The sequence below is a fragment of the Hyla sarda genome, chromosome 10 (genome assembly GCF_029499605.1).
Source record: "Hyla sarda isolate aHylSar1 chromosome 10, aHylSar1.hap1, whole genome shotgun sequence".
Classification (NCBI taxonomy): Eukaryota; Metazoa; Chordata; class Amphibia; order Anura; family Hylidae; genus Hyla; species Hyla sarda.
Window position 1 is genome coordinate 141,390,885 of NC_079198.1, and position 20,676 is coordinate 141,411,560.

General features: G+C 43.9%; 1 protein-coding gene across 5 annotated transcripts in view; it reads left to right on the forward strand.

Annotated features, from left to right (window-relative positions):
• Positions 1–20,676, forward strand: part of CHD5 (chromodomain helicase DNA binding protein 5) — a 274,281-nt gene that overhangs the window by 127,528 nt on the left and 126,077 nt on the right. For all 5 annotated transcript variants that reach the window (XM_056544557.1, XM_056544555.1, XM_056544553.1 and 2 more), the window contains 3 exons: positions 4,922–5,053; positions 7,904–8,009; positions 14,000–14,191. In XM_056544557.1, coding sequence (XP_056400532.1) covers positions 4,922–5,053; positions 7,904–8,009; positions 14,000–14,191 — 430 coding nt within the window. The remainder of the gene's footprint in view (positions 1–4,921; positions 5,054–7,903; positions 8,010–13,999; positions 14,192–20,676) is intronic.

Here is a 20,676-nt window from a genome sequence, read left to right on the forward strand (position 1 = left end):
TAAACCTACATTATTCACAGGTAGACAGTACTATGTCAACCTCTATTATTCACAAGGAGACAGTACTATCTGAACCTCTATTATTCACAAGGAGACAGTACTATCTAAACCTACATTATTCACAGGTAGACAGTACTATCTGAACCTACATTATTCACAGGTAGACAGTACTATCTGAATCTTCCTTATTGACAGAGAGACAGTACTATCTGAACCTACATTATTCACAGGGAGACGGTAACATCTGTGTCTACAGCATTTACTGGAAGAAATGTGGAGCCTGTACAGTTTGTATCTACCTCATTAATAAAGACACAAGGAGACAGTACTGTCTGTGACTACATTATTTAGAGCAGGATACGGAAACACAGTATTATCTGTGTCTACATCATAGGGAGATCCAGGGAGACAATACTATTCGTGTCTACATAATTTACAGAGAAGTCCTATACTATCTAAGCCAACACAATTGATGATGAGGTACAAGGGTGGTGGTACTGTCTGTGCCTACTGTGCATCATTTTCAAGGAGAGACAGGGAGGCAGCACTATCTGAGTCTAAATCCTATGGAGAAAAAGTGACAAGTAGACAGTACTGTCTGTTTCTACATCACAGCAACAAGATATACTGCTGGTGACACATACGATGGTTACGTAGCTGTTACGTGAGTTGTTCTGCATCTGCCCCATTATTTTGCTGACTTTCTCTTTTGCAAAACATAGTATTTGTATCTCAAAACATAAAATAAGTAGAAGAAACGACAGCGCACTCAACGCAGATGCCATAAACAGAAAAAGCTGCAAGATCCTGGTGAGTGCGAAGTCGTTCCTTTCTACTTCATTGTATCCCTGTTTTGCTGTTCTGAACCGCAACACCGTTGTCAACACATACCCGTTATCCGTTCCATACGATTTCAGCAAGTGACTGTGTTATCGATTGAAATAGCCAGCAGTGCACCGCTTTCTCTTCTTTTCCCTAATATCTCCAAAAATATGTGCCCCCTGCTATAGAAGATATATAGCTGTGTCCTAGAGATATATCCGCACTGTACAACTAGCTGCAAATTAGCACAACGCTATCTAAGGCTGCCGGCATACTGGTGGTTTTGGAAGGCAGAGTGATGGATGACTGGTTGGTTGTAGTTCATCTGGTTGGGTTGTGGTTATGGTTGGGTTGTGGTTATGGTTGGGTTGTGGTTGGGTAGTTCATCTGGTTGCCAGAAAGTTAAACAGATTTGTAAATTACTTCTATTAAAAAATCTTAATCCTTCCTGTACTTATTAGCTGCTGAATACTACAGTGGAAATTCTTTTCCGTTTGAAACACAGTGCTCTCTGCTGACATCATGACCACAGGGCTCTCTGCTGACATCTCTGTCCATTTTAGGTACTGTCCAAGGTAAAAGGAAATCCCCATAGCAAACATATGCTGTTCTGGACAGTTCATAAATGGACAGAGATGTCAGCAGGGAGCACTGTGTTTCAAAAAGAAAAGAATTTCTGCTGTAGTATTCAGCAGCTAATAAGTACAGGAAGGATTAAGATTTTTTTAATAGAAGTAATTTACAAATCTGTTTAACTTTCTGGAGCCAGTTGATTTATATAAAAAAGTTTTTTCCTGGACTACCCCTTTAAGGTGCACAAGGTAAGAGTTAGGGGATGAGTGTTTCATGACCGGATTTAATACGCCGAGACGTCGCTGTGACCCCTCGGGGGCCTTTGACTCATTCCTACAGATTTTGTTTTGCCTTTTAAGCATTTTGCTGTTCCTTCATCTTTTCTCATCACAGACCTTGTCCTACTGCCAGCGTTCCATCATAGCAGCCATTAATGTAATAGGGGGAAATAAATGTGGCCCTTACGATAGCGGTAATCAGTTTACGTAAATGCTACCTCTCTGTGCTGCCATCGAAATAGCAGGTTACAAGGGACTAATAGATCACTACGAACTGCGCCTATATCATTGAGCGAATACGTTTATATTAGTTGTGGGCAAAGATGGGTCTGGGCCGATCTGCTTCATCTCAGTAGGACGGAGTCTTAGGCTGCGTTCACACAGTGGAATTTCCAAGTGGAATTCTGCAGGATTATTCTGCTCAGAAACTCCACTGCAGCAAAGTCCCATTGATTTCTTTGCTGCACTGTGCACACGGAGGAAATCCTGATTCCAGCCTCCGCAGAAACAGTTAACCGTTCAATGTTTCTGCAGATTCTGCTAGGAAATGCATTGCCATCTATGAAGACGGCCATTTCTGAGTGGTCCTAGTGCCGCCAAATCCAGCAAATGTGCAAAATGTCCGCCCCTATTTTCCAGGTAGACATCCCGCACCTTTTTGGCTATGTTAACAACATAACCTTTAAGGGAATGTATCACCTACATTTTTTTTCCCACTTATTAGCACCTTATACTGAAAATGTTTTTCTTATCAATTTCTATTTTGTGATGTAATTTTATGATGTCATTTTTTTTTGTACATTATTATGAGGGGCGGCCATATTGCCTGGGCTGTTTTTTAACAGCATTTAAAGATTTGCCTTACAGCAAACCCCCATGAGCATAGACAACGATAGACAGAAGCTGTCCCATTGACATGAATGAAGAAGGTGGCTGAGCGTGCTCAGTGACCTTTTCAGAGTTCATTCTACAAGGGGGGGGGGGCTCAGCTGTGAGCAACAGCTATTGTGTGTACCTCTGTTATTTATACACTAGTGTAACCTGTCACTGTAATCCTTTCTGTGATGATAAGGAGGAGACTGCTGGGAAATGACCTGTACAGAAGGAAGTTCAGAACAAAAAGCTTAGATTTAGGCCCTAGTGGCCAGAATGGATATTGCAAGATTTCAGTATTTATTTAAAAAAAAAAAAAAAAAAAAAACATTACCAAAATTCTTTTAAAAAAAAATGTTCAACATAAAAATCTGATTGAAACAATAGGTCATTTTATGATGACGCCTTCCCTTTAAAGAGCTTGTTCAGGGCTTCTGCCACAAACAGCGCCACACACATCCTCAGGTTGTGGGTGGCAATGCAGCGCAGCCACGGGCAGATACTGAAATAACTGTAAACTATCATTAGCCGAGTTTGGCCTGGTGCAAAGATTTTTGCCACCCTAGGTGAAAGCAAATTTTTCCGCCCCTTGACCCCGCCAATCGACTCCACCCTTTGACACGCCCCATTTTAAAACTTGGGTGGCACACTGTAACAAACCTCCTTCTCGTGTAATCACTTTACTACTGGGGTGGCAGGGTTTTGCTGGAAGGGCGGGTGCTTCGGATGCTGGCTAAGTTTTTTTGCTGCGGGCAGAGCGGCGCCCCCATCAAGCATGCGCTCTAGGCGGCTGCCCATTTTGCCTATAGGCAGTGCTGGCCCTGAGTTTGGCATATGTTGGGCTTGCTTACACAGGTGGAAGCCATATATTTTCTGTAGAATTTATTTGGCAATATGTTGGTGTGATATGGGGTGTGATGCAAAGGGCAGAGGGAATTACCCTAGGGGCAGATGGAATTACCCTAGGGGCAGATGGCATTAACCCCTTGTATTCGTGATGCCAGGGCGTGGTTTATCCTCAATACCACCCGAAGGTATACCGCTGGATCCTGGGCTAGGCACGGGGGCAATAATGACTCCGATACCAAGTTCCAGACAACGGTAGCTTTACTGAGTGACAGATGGAACAGTCTATACACTTCAGCCCGGGCCCACGGAAGTGACCAGTGACTTCAGAGACCTTAAGGGCTTGCTGGGACCGGTAGTAGAATGGGACAATTTAGTGCAGACCACGCTGACTTTACTATAGATGACAGAGACTGACTTGACTTGAGGTAGACTAAGCTGTGACTTTAGCTTACTTGCAAATTTGTGGACTCGTGGCTGCAGGACTTGACTTGAGGCCTCCTATGACTCCAGACACTCCTAGGCTTGACTTGAGGCCTCTTATGACTCCAGACACTCCTAGGCTTGACTTGAGGCCTCTTATGACTCCAGACACTCCTAGACTTGACTTGAGGCCTCCTGTGACTCCAGACACTCCTAGGCTTGACTTGAGGCCTCCTATGACTCCAGACATTCCTAGGCTTGACTTGAGGCCTCCTATGACTCCAGACACTCCTAGGCTTGACTTGAGGCCTCCTATGACTCCAGACACTCCTAGACTTGACTTGAGGACTCCTATGACTCCAGACACTCCTAGGCTTGACTTGAGGCCTCCTATGACTCCAGACACTCCTAGGCTTGACTTGAGGCCTCCTATGACTCCAGACACTCCTAGGCTTGACTTGAGGCCTCCTATGACTCCAGACACTCCTAGGCTTGACTTGAGGCCTCCTATGACTCCAGACACTCCTAGGCTTGACTTGAGGCCTCCTATGACTCCAGACACTCCTAGACTTGACTTGAGGACTCCTATGACTCCAGACACTCCTAGGCTTGACTTGAGGCCTCCTATGACTCCAGACACTCCTAGGCTTGACTTGAGGCCTCCTATGACTCCAGACACTCCTAGGCTTGACTTGAGGCCTCCTATGACTCCAGACACTCCTAGGCTTGACTTGAGGCCTCCTATGACTCCAGACACTCCTAGGCTCGACTTGACCTCAGCAAAGACTTTTATCTCCAAAGAGAGAAGAGAAAGAGCTAGCACCTCCCAGGGCCTCCCATTGGTCACCCTTGAGTCATCTGGTCACTGATACCTCCTGGGTAACATGACAGATCCCATGTTAATCTTTCTTAAACATACAACACTCCTACACATATATAACATATAATTACAGTAAAACAGATGCAGGGGGGGCGCCCAGGGGACACTGCAGGGAGGCTGCCTGACAGGACAGCAAGGGTATGGAGTAACAACTCCCGTACTGGGCCACCACATTGGTTAAAGTTATTGTAAACTCTTTTGTACATTAATGTTTGTTTTCTTGCAGCTTTGACAAGAAGGGAGACGTCCATTATCTGATAAAGTGGAAGGACCTGCCCTATGACCAGTGCACGTGGGAAATCGATGACATTGACATCCCGGATTATGAGGGTCTGAAGCAAGCATACTGGGATCACAGGTATTAGGGCACGTTCACACATGGACTTCTGACGTGTGGATGCTGTGGTATAGGACGCAGATTAAATTAGTACTCAACCAAAGGATAGGGGATAACATTTCTGATCGCGGGGGTCCCGCCCTGGGACACCCCACAATCTCCGAGCAGAACACTCTACCGCACCCAAAAATCAAGTTGAAAAAGAAAAGGAAAAATAAAAAATCTTTAAAAAAGAAAAAAAGAAAACAAACATTAAACTTCAAAAGAACATCCTTTCCCAATTTAGAGTATAAAACAGAAACAGTAAAAAATAAACATAATTGGTATTGCCCAAACTATTAAAAGATCACTAAATGCCCTAAGACAAACATGTAGAATGCCCGAATTGCTGTTTATTATGTAAATGTAATGAGCTGGTCAAAAAAAATATATTCCCCTCCCCCCAAAAAAAAAAGTTATCTGTAAGAACTGCAGCTCGGCCATCAAAAATAAAAATAAAAACACAAGCCGTCACAACACAAAAGGAAAATGGTGACACAAAGATATTTTATTTAATAATGTTTTTTTTTTTTTTTTTAAAGTAATAAAACACAACAAAAACCCAAAAAATGTGGTATCGCTGACCTGCAAAATTAACATTTTATTTATACTTTAGAGTAAATAAAAAACAAAAGAGGCACAATTGTGTTTTTTCTCTCTTTTTTAATTCTCAATATATATGGTAAATGTATTTGCACCAGTAATAATGTTGATGATGTTAAATAAAAGTTCAAAATAAATAAAAAAAATTAATTCAAAGTTTCTGTGTTTGGAAGGGGTTAATGCATCAGGCTAAGTATCAAGAAAATAACGTTGGGCTGTGTATGGGGTGTGTATGACCCCTCTATGGGGTATATATATATTGGGTGTGTATGACCCCTCTATGGGGTATATATGGGGTGTGTATGACCCCTCTATGGGGTGTGTATGACCCCTCTATGGGGTGTGTATGACCCTCTATGGGTGTGTATGACCCCTCTATGGGGTATATATGGGGTGTGTATGACCCCTCTATGGGGTGTATATGGGGTGTGTGTGACCCCTCTATGGGTGTATGACCCCTCTATGGGTGTGTATGACCCCTCTATGAGGTATATATGGGGTGTGTATGACCCCTCTATGGGGTATATATGGGGTGTGTATGACCCCTCTATGGGGTATATATGGGGTGTGTATGACCCCTCTATGGGGTATATATGGGGTGTGTATGACCCCTCTATGGGGTATATATGGGGTGTGTATGACCCCTCTATGGGGTATATATGGGGTGTGTATGACCCCTCTATGGGGTATATATGGGGTGTGTATGACCCCTCTATGGGGTACATATGGGGTGTGTATGACCCCTCTATGGGGTATATATGGGGTGTGTATGACCCCTCTATGGGGTATATATGGGGTGTGTATGACCCCTCTATAGGGTATATATGGGGTGTGTATGACCCCTCTATAGGGTATATATGGGGTGTGTATGACCCCTCTATGGGGTATATATGGGGTGTGTATGACCCCTCTATGGGGTATATATGGGGTGTGTATGACCCCTCTATGGGGTATATATGGGGTGTGTATGACCCTCTATGGGGTATATATGGGGTGTGTATGACCCTCTATGGGGTATATATGGGGTGTGTATGACCCCTCTATGGGGTATATATGGGGTGTGTATGACCCCTCTATGGGGTATATATGGGGTGTGTATGACCCCTCTATGGGGTATATATGGGGTGTGTATGACCCCTCTATGGGGTATATATGGGGTGTGTATGACCCTCTATGGGGTATATATGGGGTGTGTATGACCCCTCTATGGGGTATATATGGGGTGTGTATGACCCCTCTATGGGGTATATATGGGGTGTGTATGACCCCTCTATGGGGTATATATTGGGTGTGTATGACCCCTCTATGGGGTATATATGGGGTGTGTATGACCCTCTATGGGGTATATATGGGGTGTGTATGACCCCTCTATGAGGTATATATGGGGTGTGTATGACCCCTCTATGGGGTATATATGGGGTGTGTATGACCCCTCTATGGGGTATATATGGGGTGTGTATGACCCCTCTATGGGGTATATATGGGGTGTGTATGACCCCTCTATGGGGTATATATGGGGTGTGTATGACCCCTCTATGGGGTATATATGGGGTGTGTATGACCCCTCTATGGGGTATATATGGGGTGTGTATGACCCCTCTATGGGGTATATATGGGGTGTGTATGACCCCTCTATGGGGTATATATGGGGTGTGTATGACCCCTCTATGGGGTATATATGGGGTGTGTATGACCCCTCTATGGGGTATATATGGGGTGTGTATGACCCCTCTATGGGGTATATATGGGGTGTGTATGACCCCTCTATGGGGTATATATGGGGTGTGTATGACCCTCTATGGGGTATATATGGGGTGTGTATGACCCTCTATGGGGTATATATGGGGTGTGTATGACCCTCTATGGGGTATATATGGGGTGTGTATGACCCTCTATGGGGTATATATGGGGTGTGTATGACCCCTCTATGGGTGTGTATGACCCCTCTATGGGGTATATATGGGGTGTGTATGACCCCTCTATGGGTGTGTATGACCCCTCTATGGGGTATATATGGGGTGTGTATGACCCTCTATGGGGTATATATGGGGTGTGTATGACCCCTCTATGGGGTATATATGGGGTGTGTATGACCCTCTATGGGGTATATATGGGGTGTGTATGACCCTCTATGGGGTATATATGGGGTGTGTATGACCCCTCTATGATGTGCACATATCCAGTCCATGTATCTATTATTCATTGTTTTCTGCTCTTTGATCTGTTCAGAGACTTAATGTTGGGAGAAGATTCCAGATCCCCGAGTCGATTTAGGAGAAACAAGAGATCAAAGGAAGAAGCGTTAGAGAAGCCTCCAATAACACCGGTAGTTGATGTGAGTACACGAGACCCCCCCATAGAGCACAGTCTATGTACACGAGACCCCCCATAGAGCACAGTCTATGTACACGAGACCCCCCATAGAGCACAGTCTATGTACACGAGACCCTCCATAGAGCACAGTCTATGTACACGAGACCCTCCATAGAGCACAGTCTATGTACACGAGACCCCCCCATAGAGCACAGTCTATGTACACGAGACCCTCCATAGAGCACAGTCTATGTACACGAGACCCCCCTTAGAGCACAGTCTATGTACACGAGACCCTCCATAGAGCACAGTCTATGTACACGAGACCCTCCATAGAGCACAGTCTATGTACACGAGACCCTCCATAGAGCACAGTCTATGTACACGAGACCCCCCATAGAGCACAGTCTATGTACACGAGACCCCCCATAGAGCACAGTCTCTGTACACAAGACCCCCCCTTAGAGCACAGTCTATGTACACGAGACCCTCCATAGAGCACAGTCTCTATACATAAGACCCTCCATAGAGCACAGTCTATGTACACGAGACCCCCCCATAGAGCACAGTCTATGTACACGAGACCCTCCATAGAGCACAGTCTATGTACACGAGACCCCCCATAGAGCACAGTCTATGTACACGAGACCCCCCATAGAGCACAGTCTCTGTACACAAGACCCCCCCATAGAGCACAGTCTATGTACACGAGACCCCCCATAGAGCACAGTCTATGTACACAAGACCCCCCCATAGAGCACAGTCTATGTACACGAGACCCCCCATAGAGCACAGTCTATGTACACAAGACCCTCCATAGAGCACAGTCTCTGTACACGAGACCCCCCATAGAGCACAGTCTATGTACATGAGACCCCCCATAGAGCACAGTCTATGTACATGAGACCCCCCATAGAGCACAGTCTATGTACACAAGACCCCCCATAGAGCACAGTCTATGTACACGAGACCCCCATAGAGCACAGTCTATGTACACAAGACCCCCCATAGAGCACAGTCTCTGTACACAAGACCCCCCATAGAGCACAGTGTATGTACACGAGACCCTCCATAGAGCACAGTCTATGTACACAAGACCCCCCCATAGAGCACAGTCTATGTACACGAGACCCCCCATAGAGCACAGTCTATGTACACAAGACCCTCCATAGAGCACAGTCTCTGTACACAAGACCCCCCATAGAGCACAGTCTATGTACATGAGACCCCCCATAGAGCACAGTCTACGTACACGAGACCCCCCATAGAGCACAGTCTATGTACACGAGACCCCCCATAGAGCACAGTCTATGTACACGAGACCCTCCATAGAGCACAGTCTATGTACACGAGACCCCCCATAGAGCACAGTCTATGTACACGAGACCCCCATAGAGCACAGTCTATGGACACGAGACCGTCCATAGAGCACAGTCTATGGACACGAGACCGTCCATAGAGCACAGTCTATGTACACGAGACCCCCCATAGAGCATAGTCTATGTACACGAGACCCCCCATAGAGCACAGTCTATGTACACAAGACCCCCCATAGAGCACAGTCTATGTACACGAGACCCTCCATAGAGCACAGTCTATGTACACGAGACCCCCCATAGAGCACAGTCTATGTACACAAGACCCTCCATATAGCACAGTTTATGTACACGAGACCCCCCCATAGAGCACAGTCTCTATACATAAGACCTTCCATAGAGCACAGTCTCTATACTCAAGACTCTCCATAGAGCACAGTCTCTATACATAAGACCCCCCATAGAGCACAGTCTCTATACATAAGACCCTCCATAGAGCACCATCTATGTACACGAGACCCTCCATAGAGCACAGTCTCTATACATAAGACCCTCCATAGAGCACAGTCTCTATACATAAGACCCTCCATAGAGCACAGTCTCTATACATAAGACCCTCCATAGAGCACAGTCTCTATACATAAGACCCTCCATAGAGCACAGTCTCTATACATAAGACCCCCCATAGAGCACAGTCTCTATACACAAGACCCTCCATAGAGCACAGTCTCTATACATAAGACCCCCATAGAGCACAGTCTCTATACACCAGACCCTCCATAGAGCACAGTCTCTATACATAAGACCCTCCATAGAGCACAGTCTATGTACACGAGACCCTCCATAGAGCACAGTCTCTATACATAAGACCCTCCATAGAGCACAGTCTCTATACACAAGACCCTCCATAGAGCACAGTCTATGTACACGAGACCCTCCATAGAGCACAGTCTAAGTACACGAGACCCTCCATAGAGCACAGTCTATGTACACAAGACCCCCCCATAGAGCACAGTCTATGTACACGAGACCCCCCCCCCCATAGAGCACAGTCTCTATACACAAGACCCCCCATAGAGCACAGTCTATGTACACGAGACCCTCCATAGAGCACAGTCTATGTACACGAGACCCTCCATAGAGCACAGTCTATGTACACGAGACCCCCATGGAGCACAGTCTCTATACACGAGACCCTCCATAGAGCACCATCTATGTACACGAGACCCCCCCCCATAGAGCACAGTCTCTATACATAAGACCTTCCATAGAGCACAGTCTCTATACACAAGACCCTCCATAGAGCACAGTCTCTATACATAAGACCCTCCATAGAGCACAGTCTCTATACATAAGACCCTCCATAGAGCACAGTCTCTATACATAAGACCCTCCATAGAGCACAGTCTCTATACATAAGACCCTCCATAGAGCACAGTCTATATACATAAGACCCTCCATAGAGCACAGTCTCTATACATAAGACCCTCCATAGAGCACAGTCTCTATACATAAGACCCCCCATAGAGCACAGTCTCTATACACCAGACCCTCCATAGAGCACAGTCTCTATACATAAGACCCTCCATAGAGCACAGTCTATGTACACGAGACCCTCCATAGAGCACAGTCTCTATACATAAGACCCTCCATAGAGCACAGTCTCTATACACCAGACCCTCCATAGAGCACAGTCTCTATACACAAGACCCTCCATAGAGCACAGTCTATGTACACGAGACCCTCCATAGAGCACAGTCTATGTACACGAGACCCTCCATAGAGCACAGTCTATGTACACGAGACCCCCATGGAGCACAGTCTCTATACACGAGACCCTCCATAGAGCACCATCTATGTACACGAGACCCCCCCCATAGAGCACAGTCTCTATACATAAGACCTTCCATAGAGCACAGTCTCTATACACAAGACTCTCCATAGAGCACAGTCTCTATACATAAGACCCTCCATAGAGCACAGTCTCTATACATAAGACCCTCCATAGAGCACCATCTATGTACACGAGACCCTCCATAGAGCACAGTCTCTATACATAAGACCCTCCATAGAGCACAGTCTCTATACATAAGACCCTCCATAGAGCACAGTCTCTATACATAAGACCCTCCATAGAGCACAGTCTCTATACATAAGACCCTCCATAGAGCACAGTCTATATACATAAGACCCTCCATAGAGCACAGTCTCTATACATAAGACCCTCCATAGAGCACAGTCTCTATACATAAGACCCCCCATAGAGCACAGTCTCTATACACCAGACCCTCCATAGAGCACAGTCTCTATACATAAGACCCTCCATAGAGCACAGTCTATGTACACGAGACCCTCCATAGAGCACAGTCTCTATACATAAGACCCTCCATAGAGCACAGTCTCTATACACCAGACCCTCCATAGAGCACAGTCTCTATACACAAGACCCTCCATAGAGCACAGTCTATGTACACGAGACCCTCCATAGAGCACAGTCTCTATACACCAGACCCTCCATAGAGCACAGTCTCTATACACCAGACCCTCCATAGAGCACAGTCTCTATACACAGGACCCTCCATAGAGCACAGTCTATGTACACAAGACCCTCCATAGAGCACAGTCTCTATACACCGGACCCTCCATAGAGCACAGTCTCTATACACAAGACCCCCCATAGAGCACAGTCTATGTACACGAGACCCTCCATAGAGCACAGTCTCTATACACAGAGACCCTCCATAGAGCACAGTCTCTATACACAAGACCCTCCATAGAGCACAGTCTCTATACACAAGACCCTCCATAGAGCACAGTCTATATACACAAGACCCTCCATAGAGCACAGTCTCTATACACAAGACCCTCCATAGAGCACAGTCCCTATACACAAGACCCTCCATAGAGCACAGTCTCTATACACAGAGACCCTCCATAGAGCACAGTCTCTATACACAAGACCCCCCATAGAGCACAGTCTCTATACATAAGACCCCCCATAGAGCACAGTCTCTATACACCAGACCCTCCATAGAGCACAGTCTCTATACATAAGACCCTCCATAGAGCACAGTCTATGTACACGAGACCCTCCATAGAGCACAGTCTCTATACATAAGACCCTCCATAGAGCACAGTCTCTATACACCAGACCCTCCATAGAGCACAGTCTCTATACACAAGACCCTCCATAGAGCACAGTCTATGTACACGAGACCCTCCATAGAGCACAGTCTCTATACACCAGACCCTCCATAGAGCACAGTCTCTATACACCAGACCCTCCATAGAGCACAGTCTCTATACACAGGACCCTCCATAGAGCACAGTCTATGTACACAAGACCCTCCATAGAGCACAGTCTCTATACACCGGACCCTCCATAGAGCACAGTCTCTATACACAAGACCCCCCATAGAGCACAGTTTATGTACACGAGACCCTCCATAGAGCACAGTCTCTATACACAGAGACCCTCCATAGAGCACAGTCTCTATACACAAGACCCTCCATAGAGCACAGTCTCTATACACAAGACCCTCCATAGAGCACAGTCTATATACACAAGACCCTCCATAGAGCACAGTCTCTATACACAAGACCCTCCATAGAGCACAGTCCCTATACACAAGACCCTCCATAGAGCACAGTCTCTATACACAGAGACCCTCCATAGAGCACAGTCTCTATACACAAGACCCCCCATAGAGCACAGTCTATGTACACGAGACCCCCCATAGAGCACAGTCTCTATACACGAGACCCCCGCTTTGAGCACAGTCTCTATACATAAGACCCTCCATAGAGCACAGTCTCTATACATAAGACCCTCCATAGAGCACAGTCTATATACATAAGACCCTCCATAGAGCACAGTCTATATACATAAGACCCTCCATAGAGCACAGTCTATATACATAAGACCCTCCATAGAGCACAGTCTCTATACACAGAGACCCCCCATAGAGCACAGTCTATATACATAAGACCCTCCATAGAGCACAGTCTATGTACACGAGACCCCCCATAGAGCACAGTCTCTATACACAGAGACCCCCCATAGAGCACAGTCTATGTACACGAGACCCCCCATAGAGCACAGTCTATATACATAAGACCCTCCATAGAGCACAGTCTATGTACACGAGACCCCCCATAGAGCACAGTCTCTATACACGAGACCCCCCATAGAGCACAGTCTATGTACACGAGACCCCCCATAGAGCACAGTCTATGTACACGAGACCCCCCATAGAGCACAGTCTATATACATAAGACCCTCCATAGAGCACAGTCTATATACATAAGACCCTCCATAGAGCACAGTCTATATACATAAGACCCTCCATAGAGCACAGTCTCTATACATAAGACCCTCCATAGAGCACAGGCTATGTACACGAGACCCCCCATAGAGCACAGTCTATGTACACGAGACCCCCCATAGAGCACAGTCTCTATACACAAGACCCCCCCATAGAGCACAGTCTCTATACACGAGACCCCCCATAGAGCACAGTCTCTATACACGAGACCCTCCATAGAGCACAGTCAATGTACAGAAGACCCTCCATAGAGCACAGTCTCTATACACGAGACCCTCCATAGAGCACAGTCTCTATACACGAGACCCCCCCATAGAGCACAGTCTCAGTTCACTGTCCCCTCTCATAAGTCTTGTGTTTCTTCCTTTCAGCCTACGGTTAAGTTCGATAAGCAGCCCTGGTACATCAACGCGACCGGTGGTACATTGCACCCGTATCAGCTGGAAGGACTGAACTGGCTGAGGTTCTCGTGGGCGCAGGGCACGGACACCATCCTTGCAGACGAGATGGGTCTTGGGAAGACTGTCCAAACCATCGTGTTCCTCTACTCCCTATACAAAGAGGTATTACAGAGCGTGGTATAAATGGTCGGCCTGACAAGTCACATGACCTTCAATCACATTTTCTCTCATTTTGAAACATTTCTCCAATTGTGTTTAACCTTGTGGATCCTTCTTGAATTGAATAGAGCGCGAAGTCCATCCGAAAAAACCCTAAACGCTTCAATGGCGTCAGAACCTGCAGACTGATTAAGGCTGGGTCCACACTACGTTTTGTCCCATACGGGAGCGCATACGGCAGGAGGGAGCTAAAACCTCGCGCTCCCGTATGTCACCGTATGCGCTCCCGTATGTCATTCACTTCAATGAGCCGACCGGAGTGAAACGTTCGGTCCGGTCGGCTCATTTTTGCGCCGTATGCGCTTTTACAACCGGACCTAAAACCGTGGTCAACCGCGAGCTTTTAGCTCCCTCCTGCCGTATGCGCTCCCGTATGGGACAAAACGTAGTGTGGACCCAGCCTAACTTGCACTGTAGCTTTCCTCTAGAGCAGTGTTTCCCAACCAAGGTGCCTCCAGGGGTTGCAAAACTACAACTCCCAGCATGCCTGGACAGCCAAAGGCTGCAACTCTAGAAGATGCCTTACTCTCTGGTGCCTCATTGCTTGTCCTATAAGACACCTTTCTCCTTAAGGAACTATTAACCTCTTCCACAGACTCACAGAAAATATTTAACATAATGATTCTGGGCATCTTATCATAGAACTCTGCATTGTGTTGTCCCTCTGTTATCCTTCATGGAAATGTGTGAATAAATTGTCAACTGGGTGATACCATTTGTAGGGGGGGGATGTCCCTATACAGTGTGGGAGTCTCCCGTCAGCGCTGACTGTGTAGGGACACTACTCTTTAAACAACCAGTTGTCAATTTATTCATAGATTTACAGGAGGAATAACAGAGGGACAACACAATGCAGAGTTAAATATGCTGCTGAATTGTTATTTTATGAAAAATACAATTATTACTAAGACAAGTCAGGAGGACAAAATAAAGAACCCCAATGCCCAATGTTCTTGCCTTTTGCCATGTCCATATACAACCATATACATATACAGCTATGTCCATATACAATATCCGTATACAATCATATCTATATACAGTCATATCCACATACAGTCATATCCATATACAATCATGTCCATGTACAATCATATCCATATACAGTCATATCTATATACAATAACCATATACAATCATATACATATACAATAACCATATACAATCATATCCATATACAATCATATCCATATACAATCATATCCATATACAATCATGTCCATATACAATCATATCCATATACAGTCATATCCATATACAGTCATATCTATATACAATCATATCTATATACAGCCATATCTATATACAGTCATATCTATATACAGCCATATCCATGTACAATCATATCTCTATACAGTCATATCTATATACAATCATATCCATATACAATCATATCTATATACAGCCATATCTATATACAGTCATATCTATATACAGCCATATCCATGTACAATCATATCTCTATACAGTCATATCTATATACAATCATATCCATATACATCCATATCCATATACAGCCATATCTATATACAGCCATATCTATATACAGTCATATCCATGTACAATCATATCTCTATACAGTCATATCCATGTACAATCATATCTATATACAGTCATATCCATGTACAATCATATCTCTATACAGTCATATCTATATACAATCATATCCATATACAATCATATCCATATACAGCCATATCTATATACAGCCATATCTATATACAGTCATATCCATGTACAATCATATCCATATACAATCATATCCATATACATCCATATCCATATACAGCCATATCTATATACAGTCATATCCATGTACAATCATATCTCTATACAGTCATATCCATGTACAATCATATCTATATACAGTCATATCCATGTACAATCATATCCATATACAATCATATCCATATACAGCCATATCTATATACAGCCATATCTATATACAGGCATATCTATATACAGCCATATCTATATACAGGCATATCTATATACAGGCATATCCATGTACAATCATATCTATATACAGTCATATCTCTATACAGTCATATCTATATACAATCATATCCATATACAATCATATCTATATACAGTCATATCTATATACAGTCATATCTATATACAGACATATCTATATACAGTCATATCCATATACAATCATATCCATATACAATCATATCCATATACAATCATATCTATATACAATCATATCTCTATACAGTCATATCTATATACAATCATATCCATATACAATCATATCCATATACAATCATATCCATATACAATCATATCTATATACAATCATATCTTTATACAGTCATATCTATATACAGTCATATCTATATACAATCATATCTATATACAGCCATATCTATATACAGTCATATCTATATACAGCCATATCCATGTACAATCATATCTCTATACAGTCATATCTATATACAATCATATCCATATACAATCATATCTATATACAGTCATATCTATATACAGTCATATCTATATACAGACATATCTATATACAATCATATCTATATACAATCATATCTATATACAGTCATATCTCTATACAGTCATATCTATATACAATCATATCCATATACAATCATATCTATATACAGTCATATCTATATACAGTCATATCTATATACAGCCATATCTATATACAGTCATATCCATGTACAATCATATCTATATACAGTCATATCCATGTACAGCCATAGAAATAGTGTTCTTGGATCATGTGTTGTCAGCAGAACTGAAGCATGACCACTACAGGCGGTCCCTGACTTCTGATTGATGGCGGTCCTTTACCTAATCTGCAGTTCTGCAGATGGTGCAGCATTACAGACAGGACAAACAATGGGGTGTTTGCTTTAATAAAAAGCTCTCATTTATGGGCGCGTTCTGTGAGACAAACACGGATTGTTTGATCAGTCCCACGTGTGACCGTCCGCTCATAACAGATGTTGTGTCTGATGTTTTTTTCCACTTTTTTAATTCAGATTACAAAGGAAAATATCATTGTGGCAGATGGTGTTTTCTTTAGCAGGGGATTGAGTTACTGTGGGGACCGTACATGGGATGAATATTACAAAAAGACTGAATATACTGTAGAGCAACTAGAGCACGCAGAAGAAGTATATAGGTTACTGTAGGGACCGTACATGGGATAAATATTACAAAAAGACTGAATATACTGTAGAGCAACTAGAGCACGCAGAAGAAGTATATAGGTTACTGTAGGGACCGTACATGGGATGAATATTACAAAAAGACTGAATAGACGGTAGAGAAAATAGAGCACGCAGAAGAAGTATATAGGTTACTGTGGGGACCGTACATGGGATGAATATTACAAAAAGACTGAATATACTGTAGAGAAAATAGAGCACGCAGAAGAAGTATATAGGTTACTGTGGGGACCGTACATGGGATGAATATTACAAAAAGACTGAATATACTGTAGAGCAACTAGAGCACGCAGAAGAAGTATATAGGTTACTGTGGGGACCGTACATGGGATGAATATTACAAAAAGACTGAATAGACGGTAGAGAAAATAGAGCACGCAGAAGAAGTATATAGGTTACTGTGGGGACCGTACATGGGATGAATATTACAAAAAGACTGAATATACTGTAGAGCAACTAGAGCACGCAGAAGAAGTATATAGGTTACTGTAGGGACCGTACATGGGATGAATATTACAAAAAGACTGAATATACTGTAGAGAAAATAGAGCACGCAGAAGAAGTATATAGGTTACTGTAGGGACCGTACATGGGATGAATATTACAAAAAGACTGAATATACTGTAGAGAAAATAGAGCACGCAGAAGAAGTATATAGGTTACTGTGGGGACCGTACATGGGATGAATATTACAAAAAGACTGAATATACTGTAGAGCAACTAGAGCACGCAGAAGAAGTATATAGGTTACTGTGGGGACCGTACATGGGATGAATATTACAAAAAGACTGAATAGACGGTAGAGAAAATAGAGCGCGCAGAAGAAGTATATAGGTTACTGTAGGGACCGTACATGGGATGAATATTACAAAAAGACTGAATAGACAGTAGAGAAAATAGAGCGCGCAGAAGAAGTATATAGGTTACTGTGGGGACCGTACATGGGATGAATATTACAAAAAGACTGAATAGACGGTAGAGAAAATAGAGCACGCAGAAGAAGTATATAGGTTACTGTGGGGACCGTACATGGGATGAATATTACAAAAAGACTGAATAGACGGTAGAGCAACTAGAGCGCGCAGAAGAAGTATATAGGTTACTGTGGGGACCGTACATGGGATGAATATTACAAAAAGACTGAATATACTGTAGAGCAACTAGAGCACGCAGAAGAAGTATATAGGTTACTGTGGGGACCGTACATGGGATGAATATTACAAAAAGACTGAATATACTGTAGAGAAAATAGAGGATGCAGAAGAAGTATATAGGTTACTGTAGGGACCGTACATGGGATGAATATTACAAAAAGACTGAATAGACAGTAGAGAAAATAGAGCACGCAGAAGAAGTATATAGGTTACTGTAGGGACCGTACATGGGATGAATATTACAAAAAGACTGAATATACTGTAGAGCAACTAGAGCACGCAGAAGAAGTATATAGGTTACTGTGGGGACCGTACATGGGATGAATATTACAAAAAGACTGAATAGACGGTAGAGAAAATAGAGGACGCAGAAGAAGTATATAGGTTACTGTGGGGACCGTACATGGGATGAATATTACAAAAAGACTGAATAGACGGTAGAGAAAATAGAGCGCGCAGAAGAAGTATATAGGTTACTGTAGGGACCGTACATGGGATGAATATTACAAAAAGACTGAATAGACGGTAGAGAAAATAGAGCACGCAGAAGAAGTATATAGGTTACTGTGGACCTGTCTCCTTCATACAGAGGACATCATGGCCCTTCATTCTTGTTCTTGGTCCCTGTAGCACCACTCATGGCCTTGGCCCAAGGTTCCAAGCTTCAGCCCGGCCCCTAACCTTGTAGATTGGGGTGCTCGCCCAAAGGACCCTGTAGACAGCCCAAGTAATGGGGGTGAGCGGTCACTTAGTGATCGAAGGATTGTTCACGTGATCCTTCACTTCCATCATTTTTGGCCACACGTATCCTGTATATATCTGGAGTCACGCTGCCAATAAATGAGGGTGTGGTGTCCCAGTACGGGATATGCTCCTACAGTCCTGTCAGGTTGAGTCCCTGTACGTCCTCAGGGCTCCCCTGCTGTGTTCCCCCATAATGTGAATAGGTTGTATATTAAGTGTAGAGGACCTTTGACGTTGGTCACATGATTGTTAGTCACATGATAATGTTTGTCACATGTTTTAAGTCATATGTTTGTTACCCAGAGAGCACAGGTGATCAGGTGACCCGCAGGTAGCCCATGCACAGCCCCCTTTATAAGATAGGGAGGAGCTGCATTCGTTCTCTTGCGATTCTTTTCCTGCTGAGGTCCAGTCCAGTCCAGACGTCTCAGGGTCAGTGTCCAGCACTTCTGGAGGCCTCAACCTAAATCGCAGCCACAAGTCGTCTTTATCATCTGTCATCATCTTCAGTCAAGTCAATTGTAGTCAGCATGGCTGTGCTAGAGTCTGTCAAGTCACTGCAAGTCCCAGCAAGCTGCGCGGTCCCCCACGTTACTGGTCACCTCTCTGCGATCCTGGACGAGCTGTATAGACTGCACCATCTGTCTACCTCAGTAAAAGCTACTGTTACCCATAACCTGGCCTTGGACTATTATTTGCCCCTGCCCCTGGTGCCATGGCATCACAAACACGAAGGAGTTAATACCATCTACCCCTGGGCAACACCATCTGCCCCTTACACCTCACCTCACACCCCGTGCCACACCACAAGGGTTTTTAGGGCTGATGTCAACGATCAGACATTGAACAAGCGTTTTCTCCTTCGACCGCCCATCACTGGGCCCTTTATAGGGGGCATTAAAGGGGTTATCCAGGGAAAAACTTTTTTTTAATATATATATCAACTGGCTACAGAAAGTTAAACAGATTTGTAAATTACTTCTATAAAAAAAATCTTAATCCTTTCAGTACTTATGAGCTTCTGAAGTTAAGGTTGTTCTTTTCTGTCTAAATCCTCTCTGATGACAAGTGTCTCGGGAAACGCCCAGTTTAGAAGCAAATCCCCATAGCAAACCTCTTCTAAACTGGGCGTTTCCCGAGACAGGTGTCATCAGAAAGCACTTAGACAGAAAAGAACAACCTTAACTTCAGAAGCTTGTAAATACTGAAAGGATTAAGATTTTTTAATAGAAGTAATTTACAAATCTGTTTAACTTTCTGGAGCCAGTTGATATATATATAAAAAAAAAAAAAAGTTTTTTCCTGGATGACCCCTTTAATCGCCCATTCAGCTTACAGT